At 43.3% G+C, this 9,077-nt stretch overlaps 1 protein-coding gene across 4 annotated transcripts in view; it reads left to right on the forward strand.

Moving 5' to 3' along the window:
* The window catches only part of LOC311287105 (protein phosphatase 3 catalytic subunit alpha), a 274,952-nt gene extending 272,032 nt beyond the window's left edge, over window positions 1-2,920 (forward strand). For all 4 annotated transcript variants that reach the window (XM_084403704.1, XM_084403706.1, XM_084403705.1 and 1 more), the window contains one exon: window positions 1,804-2,920. In XM_084403704.1, the coding sequence (XP_084259830.1) occupies window positions 1,804-2,003 (200 nt within the window). In that variant the 3' untranslated portion in view covers window positions 2,004-2,920. The remainder of the gene's footprint in view (window positions 1-1,803) is intronic.
* Window positions 2,921-9,077: the final 6,157 nt, after the last annotated feature.

Here is a 9,077-nt window from a genome sequence, read left to right on the forward strand (position 1 = left end):
CAACAATATAAATACTGTTCGTTTTCTCACACAAACCGCTCGTTTCGTGTCTTAGGCCATCAATGTGTACTTATGATGGGGAATTGTTTCATTTGGACGATGGGGAATTGTTTTAATTTGGACTCTGTGCTTGTGTTTTGAGACAGTGACCATCGACCTGCATTATATGACTGACAGACAAGAACGGTTTGACCTAAAAATATCAAAATTGAAACTACTGCGGAAACAAAGACACCTACATCTTGGATGCCCTTGAGGTAAGCTAAAACATATCAAAAATTAATTTCAAAGTGAACTATCGCTTTAGATTACCAGTTGTCAACATTCTGATGCAGCGTCTCGTTCCCTACTCAGGAAATCAGGGTTAAAGGGTTAGTTCACCCAAAAATGAAAATTATGTCCTTAATGACTCACCCTCATGTCGTTCCAAGCCCGTAAGACCTCTGTTCATCTTCGGAACACAGTTTAAGATATTTTAGATTTAGTCCGAGAGCTTTCTGTCCCTCTATTGAAAATGTATGTACGGTATACTGTCCATGTCCAGAAAGGTAATAAAGACATCATCAAAGTAGTCCATGTGACTACAGTGGCTCAATCTTAAGTTTATCAAGCGACGAGAATACTTTTTGTGCGCAAAAAGTAAACAAAAATAACAACTTTATTCCACTATTCATTTCCTTCTCTCTGGGCCTCGAGTGAGTTCACGTAGTGTAATAGCGTAGCGCTTCTGTGTTGTACGTCACACGCATCACACACATGACCAGCGTTGGCCAATAGTGAGCCTATGTGTGACGTACAACACAGAAGCGCTGCGCTATTGCGCACAAAAAGTATTCTCGTCGCTTGATAAACTTAAGATTGAGCCACTGTAGTCACTTGGACTACTTTGATGATGTCTTTGTTACCTTTCTGGACATGGACAGTATACCGTACATACATTTTCAATGGAGGGACAGAAAGCTCTCGGACTAAATCTAAAATATCTTAAACTGTGTTCCGAAGATGAACGGAGGTCTTATGTGCTTGGAACGACATGAGGGTGAGTCATTAATGACATAATTTTCATTTTTGGGTGAACTAACCCTTTAAAGTCATAATAAGACGTTAGCTTAGCACCAAGTTCCTTGTTAGTGTATATTTGCTAAGTCAGTTATTTATTTTGTGTCCTTTTTTTTGTCTTTTATCAAGAGTTTTATTTGGTTATTCAAATGATTTCATCCTCTAGCTTTTCATTTATACATCCTCCTTGAACTTTTGTTTTTGAGAGTGGTGGGAAGCTCTGTTCTAGATAGCCAGTGAATGCTCAGGTTTGTGCAGGATATCTTGAAAACGTTCAGTGCCTCATTGAGTGATGCAAAGAATGCTACTTCATTCGAAGGCCCTCCAGAACCGAGACCACCCAGCACTGCCCCAGTAATCCTACAATTGGTGACCAGTGTGGATATATTGTTTTCTCTTCATATATCTTCTATATTATAACACCTTGCTTCAAGTACTTTGCAAGAAGTTTTGCTTTTTCTCAATATTGGTCTCTCTATGTGACAGACATTGTGTGTGTATATATGATTTCATATGCACAATGTAGTATACTGAATGTTGAATTAAAGTTATAAAATATCACACTTTTTGTAAAAAATTTGTTAGAAAATTGCAACTTGTCTTGAGTGAAACTTTGTGCCATTGGCTCAAATATTATTGCAGTTCAACTTTGCTCAAGTACTGTGTGAACTTCAAGCAGTTAAATTACAAAATAAACTAAGGAGTGTGTACTTGTTGAACCATCTTCCTTCTTTTCTGCTACAGCAATCAAAGGTTTCTCACCTCAGCACAAGATCAGCAGCTTCGCGGAGGCTAAAGGGCTGGACCGCATCAATGAACGAATGCCACCCCGCCGAAACGCCATGCCCTGTGACGCCAGCCTCAACTCTCTCAATAAGGCTTTGTCGTCCGAGACCAACGGCACTGAGGGCAAGACCAGCAGTGGCAGCGACAATATACAGTGATCCTGCATCAATCCCGCACGGTCGCCACAGCGATTAAGCCCCTCCCTATCTTTTTCCATGCCATATGTGATGGAGGGAAAGGAAGGATTTGGAGTGTAGAGTTAGAGGAAAGGAAAAAAAGGAAGAAGGACAAGAGAGATAAAGGAGAGAGGAAGTGAGGGGGAGAGCAGCATTTCAAACATAATACAGAGTGACACTTTGGATATGCCTTTAATTTTTAATTTTTTTGGAGGGTGGGGCATAAAAACTATAAAAAGTTGTCGTGGGAGAGGATTATCTGGGTTTCGGCATAAAGAATTACAGCAGGTGTCTGAGAGATCTTATGTGAAAAGACCTTTACTTACTGGATATAAGATTTTTGTTAGTTTCTCTTTTTGTGTGTAACTTCTTACTAAATATTGTACGTTTACAAAAATACAGCACTAAAAATGGACAGAACGTAAAAAAAGTTTTTAACAAAAAGGGTGTACAAACTAAGTAAGGATAATTTATTGATACATTTTTTGCTACTCTTATAAACTAGCTCTATAGTAAATTAGGCAGTCTTAAAAGAATGTTGCAACATTGTTATAATGCCAAAAATGGAACGTTTTATGGTTTTGTACAGATTATGCTTACCTCAGGTTTCTTTGGTGTGTGCTTGGATCCTACTTTTTGTGTAATTGCAAGCTAGCTTGCTGAATATGGATTTTCTTGGAGTTAAAAACTGGAATTTACATTTATCATTTGCATATATGTCTTTGTTTTCACTGGGTAAATCTGGGGGTAGATTTATTGTGGCTTGCTGGAAAATGTGTGATTTTATTATTATTATTATTTTTCTGCTTTTCAAACAATGAGATCAAACTAAAAAATATATATAAAGCACCTATGTTCAAAAAAAAAAAAAAAAAAAAAAGAAACAGAAAAAAAAAGAATGAGAAGGAAAGCAAGAGTAAAAGGTGATTGATCTGCCTATGCATGTTTTATAAGACTTAACTAAGAAAATTTGAATTACCTTGGCTGCCAAGGCCTGTTTTTACCTGTAGTGACCTTAGTGGACAAGTCCTGGAAATGTACCGCCATTCTTAGCTATTACGCTTGGAAAAGCTTAAGGCCTTTAACTTGTTTTGTAATCAAAGCATCTTCTATTAATATGGATGAGGAATCATGGTTTTAAACAAATGCTTGCATGTAGTCCAGTAGTCTGAATTAGCATGTTTAGGTGTCACGTAAACTAAGTCTGTGCTTCTCTAATGTCAAACTTAAAATGCATGATAGCTGTTAGGTTTAGAATATTTATTTTCTTTCTCCTTTTTTTTTTTTTTTTTTTTAAGTTGCCACAGACAAAAGTGTAATTTTCATATTATTATTATGATTAATTCTGCTTTGTATATCAGTTTATTGTTGCTAAATACTTCACAAAAAAAAACTCCATCACTGTTTTTTTTTTTTTTTTTTTTATAAACAAATGCTTAAGTGCCCAAGTAATTCACTACACAAAATGAAGCCTTGCTTTTATAATTTAACTTTCAAACTGTTGGCAGATGACGCATGCACTCGCAACTATGAAAAAAGGTATTTTATATTGCTGTTCAATAAAATTGTGCATGAAATTCAGTCTTGTCAACAGCTTGTGTGAGTTTTTTGACTAGGAATGATTTTGGACATTCTTGGTATTTTTGCCATGAAAGCATTTCTGTAATGCACTTAAACTAATATTTAGCAGACTTTTGCCTTTTTGATATTGGTCTGAGTTTCCAGCAAAAATAAATAAAATAAATGTTATATATAATGCATTCATGTGATGGATTTTGCATCTGCCAAACAGAAGCAAATTTGGCTCAGGGACCACAAAAACACTACAGAAGCTGGAGCCTGGAGGCCATGAATATTGGACAAGGAATAACAACCGATTAGGAAATGAGTACTTGGTAGCCACATTACCATAAGGTGTTTCCTTCGAAGGACATGATTAAGTTCTTTGATAAAAATCTGGCAACACAAGAGGATGCATTTCAAGCCATTATGAAAACACCTTTGCTGAATAGGTGGAAAGGAAGTTTATGTGAGGTAGTGCAGTCTGTTTCCTTTAAAAACAATTACTGAACTTAGCATCAGTGAATGTGATTTAAATTTTCAGTCATACATTTTTTTTAATAAATGGCACCAAGTAAGGCATGTAATGTGATTTCATGGGAGCCTGACCTTGGATTATCTTTCATCTGAAAGGTGTTCTTGTGAAAATATTAATATTGATGATATGCTTTGGACTCCTTATTGTATCAAACGAATTCAGGCTTTGCAGAACATTAACTGTTTACTCCGAAGGAGTGTGTTTTTGAATTTCCCTTTCCTGTATATTTGTGAGGCACAATTGAGTAGGAAGGAAATAGATTATCACATCCTGTTTTGGGATAAGATGGAATTAAGCAAAGTTCTGCTAAGGAGCCAACCTTGTCTTCCTAGCAGTGTGGATTTCTTTAAGACTGCAAGGGAAGCTCGGCTTCCCCTATAATGTCAAAAAAATTAATGGTCAAATATGTACTATTGTGTTAACATTTTATTGACTAAAAATGCGTTAGAAAACGTTAATCTCAACGTTCAGAATCAGCTACATACTGCAGGTCGGCTGACTCGATTTCCTTCTCATACCTTCCCGTAGCGTCACAGACTGTGCATTTCCCTGTTGAAGCCATAGACAGTATGGTTGAAGCCCAGCGTCCATTGACTTCAATGAGGCTGCTCTGAACAGTTTTTTTTTCAGCGCTTCGAAACTAGACGGTCATTGGATAAATGCTGCGATTATGTCCCGCCCACGGACGCTCAGCGTCTCTGGGGGTGAATGAGGAGTGGGCTGGACCGGACTCCGGGCTTCCGCGTGATGATTGGAGGGGCTGCATCTCCTTTTGATTGACAGCGATTTCGTACAATAAAAAGTCGCTGCCGCTGAAGCTATTGGAGCTCAGTCCCATCGCGGATTTTTCAAGTGATAGTCAAAAGACAAACTGCTGCTACCTCTTTCTTGGTATTTGCTTGTCGAAATTGCTAGCCATTTTTCATAATACATTTCACACAATTATACATTTATACCTTTATTATATTATTACTTATCCTATTATATTTTTTATAATATTATTAGTAATAATTAAAACAATAATTATTAAAATAAAAGCCTATATATTATTATTAGTATTATTATTATTATACTTTATTATATTATTATTTATACCTTTATTATATTATTACATTTATACAATTATACCTAACTCTGCTGGCCATTGAGAGGACACTGGTCAAGTCACTGGAAAAGACGCCTAGTTGGAACGATATAGGGTCACAGAGCATTTTCTTGAAAAGGAACGTTGGGCAGAATTTATGTATAAATAAATGGACAATTTTTATGATGTAGGCCGAAAATGAGCTTCCCCTCTTTGAAAGACCAGCAGCCGCCACTGCTTCCTTGGATTGGTGATGTGGTCGTTTAATGGATTAAATGGATGGTATTTTAAATTAGATAGTATTTTAACCAATATGATACTAACAATCATGCTGTTGCAAATATCAGCAGGTAATCAAGTACAACCCAACCAGCACTGTACTGAGGAGGCATCATTGGTCATACATTTTCATAAGGGCAAGAAGCCTACAAGATATAGAACGATGAGTAAAATGTGTTCTAATGATGACTGATAGGAAAACCCTGGCCTTACCATGTCTCAGAGAAAAACGTCTCGGTTACCAATGTAACCCTCGTTCCCTGAAGGAGGGAACGGAGACTTAGTCGATCGTACCGACTGATGGGGATCATGCCAGGGAGCCAGATGTCTTCGATATAGTATACAAATCAAGCCAAATGAGCTTTGGCAGGTGCGCAATCCACGCCCTGCCCTGCAGCGCGGGTATAACAGGGAAGTGGATGCACCCACCATTCATTTTTTTCGCTGAGGAGCCGAACGGAACCCGGTCAGCGGTGGTCCAGTAATAGTGGCAAGGGGACTAAGTCTCTGTTCCCTCCTTCAGGGAACGAGGGTTACATTGGTAACCGAGACGTTCCCTTTCAGTCGGGTAACTTAGTCGATCGTACCGACTGATGGGATCCTCTAACACGCTACTATTACTGCCACCTTCCAGTGCCCAGAAGAAATGTAGCAAGCCGACATGAGCGGTGGTCAAGGGTGCCCTCTATGTGAAGAGAGCACCTGAGAAGCTACTGGCTCAACACGTAAGCTATAAAACCTAGCAAACGTATTAGGTGTCGCCCAACCCGCAGCTCTACAAACATCTGCCAGCGAGACACCCTGCACCAGTGCCCAGGAAGCAGCAACACTACGGGTGGAGTGGGCATGCAACCCTGGGGGACAAGGTACACCTTGGGTATCGTACACCAAGATGATGGCATCCACTATCCAGTGGGCCAGCCTTTGCTTAGAGACTGCCTTCCCTTTCTGCAGGCCTCCGAAACAGATGAAGAGCTGATCTGAGGTTCTAAAGCTTTGCGTTCTGTCCAGATAAGTCCGTAAGGCACGGACTGGACAGAGAAAAGCTAGGGTGGAGTCTGCCTCCTCCAGGGGCAGCGCTTGCAAGTTCACCACTTGATCTCGAAAGGGAGTAGTGGGAACTTTCGGCACATATCCGGGCCGACGTCTCAGTGTCACCTGAGAGTCAGCCGGCCCGAATTCCAGGCACGATTCGTCTACCGAGAAAGCGTGCAGGTCCCCTACCCTCTTGATAGAAGCCAGTGCAAGCAAGAGAACTGTCTTGAGAGACAGAACTTTTAACTCCACTGTCCGCAGGGGCTCAAAGGGAGGTCTCTGAAGTGCTGTTAACACCAGAGATAGGTCCCAAGAGGGTATGGAAGAGATGCGAGGAGGGTTCAACCTCCTTGCTCCCTTAAGGAACCTGATGATCAGATCGTGCTTCCCCAGGGATTTCTCACCAACTGCATCGTGATGTGCGGCAATAGAGGCAACATACACTTTGAGGGTGGAGGGAGACAGCCCTCGCTCCAACCCCTCTTGCAGGAAAGAAAGCACCGATCCGACCAAACAAACTCGGGGGTTTTCTCCGCGAGAACACCAATCGACGAACAGGTTCCACCTCGATGCATAAGCCAGTCTCGTGGAGGGGGATCTAGCAGAGGTGATAGTGTCTACGACAGCTTGTGGTAGACCCCTCAGAACCTCCACTTCCCGTCCAGGGACCAGACCTGGAGTCTCCACAGGTCTGGACGTGGGTGCCAAATGGTGCCCTGCCCCTGAGAGAGAAGGTCCTCCCTCAGGGGGATGGGCCAGGGAGGGGCTGAAGAGAGGAGTATGAGTTCGGAGAACCAGGTCCGGTTGGGCCAATAAGGGGCAACTAGCAAGACCTACTCCTCTTCCTCCCTGACTCTGCACAGTAACTGTGGAATTAGGCTCACCGGGGGAAACGCATACTTGCGTAGACCCGTCGGCCAGTTGTGTGCCAGTGCATCCACACCGAGAGAGTCCTTGGTTAGTGAATAAAACAACTGGCAGTGGGTCGTTTCTGGAGAGGCAAACAGGTCTACCTGTGCGGCCCCGAAACGATCCCAGATCAGCTGAACCGTCTGGGGGTGGAGTCGCCATTCCGTAGGCTTTATTTGCTGTCAGGAGAGCCTGTCGGCGGCACGATTGAGCAGACCTGGAATATGAATGGCACGAAGCGACCTCAGATGCTTCTGACTCCACCAAAGGAGGAGACGGGCGAGTTGTGTCAGATGACATGAACGTGCACCACCTTGCTTGTTGATGTATGACACGGTCGTGGTATTGTCCGATCTGACCAGTACATGCTTGCAGAGCAGCGGCGTTTTGAGGCGTCTCAAAGCAAGTAGTACCGCTAACAACTCGAGGCAATTGATATGCCAATGCAGCTGAGGACCTGTCCAGCGTCCTGCTACTGCATACCCGTCGTGCGTGGCCCCCCAACCTGTCTTGCATCTGTGAACACCACCGCATGCCTGGACGCTTGTATCATGGACACACCGGACCGGAGAAACACAGCGTCTGACCAAGGTTGGAAGGTTTTCCGGCAAGTTCGAGAAATCACAACCGAGAACCTGCCGTCTTTCCACGCCCTCCATGGGACCCGGCCAAGAAGCCAATGCTGAAGTGGTCTCATATGTAACAACCCCAGCCGACGTGACTGCCGCTGCCGAAGCCATATGCCCCAGGAGCCTCTGAAAGTATTTCAGTGGAACCACCTTCCTGCTCTTGAACGTATCCAAGCAGTTCAGCATCGACTGGGCACAATCCTCCGTTAGACATGCCGTCTGTTTGACTGAGTCCAACTCCATACCGAGAAAAGAGATGCTCTGCCCGGGGGTGAGGTTGCTCTTTTCCCAGTTGACCTGAAGACCCAATAGACTGATATGCTGGAGCAGCAAGTCTCTGTGTTCGCACAACTGTTCCCGCGACTGAGCCAGTATCAGCCAGTCGTCGAGGTAGTTGAGGACACGAATGCCCTGTTCTCTCAAGGGAGAAATGGCCGCTTCCGCGAGCTTCGTAAAGACGCGGGGGGACAGAGACAGTCCAAAGGGTAGGACTTTGTACTGATACGCCTGACCCTCGAACGCGAACCTCAGGAATGGCCTGTGTCGTGGCAGGATGGAGACGTGAAAGTACGCGTCCTTCAGGTCTACCGCTTCAAACCAATCTCCTGGACGGACACATCTGCATATGTCCTTGAGTACTATCATCTTGAACGGGAGCTTGTAAAGGGCCCGATTCAAGATGCGTAGGTCCAAGATTGGTCTTAATCCACCTCCTTTCTTTGGCACAATGAAGTAAGGGCTGTAAAACCCTCGCTTCATGTCGGCTACAGACACCGGTTCTATTGCATCCTTCGCCAGTAGGACAGCAATTTCCGTACGCAAGATTGGGGCAGATCTGCTCTTCACAACCGTGGAGCGAACGTCAGCAAATCTGGGTGGGTGCCGGTGGAACTGAATCGTGTAGCCGCGTGCAAAGGTGCTCAGGAGTCAGCTGGACGGTCTGCAGAGGTCTTTCCAGGCTTGCAGAAACCGTACCCGGGGGGCTCGTGGCACCACTGACGTACCAGGAGGAGGGCAGCGAA

The sequence above is a fragment of the Rutilus rutilus genome (assembly GCF_951802725.1).
Source record: "Rutilus rutilus genome assembly, chromosome: 3".
In the NCBI taxonomy this organism is placed as follows: Eukaryota; Metazoa; Chordata; class Actinopteri; order Cypriniformes; family Leuciscidae; genus Rutilus; species Rutilus rutilus.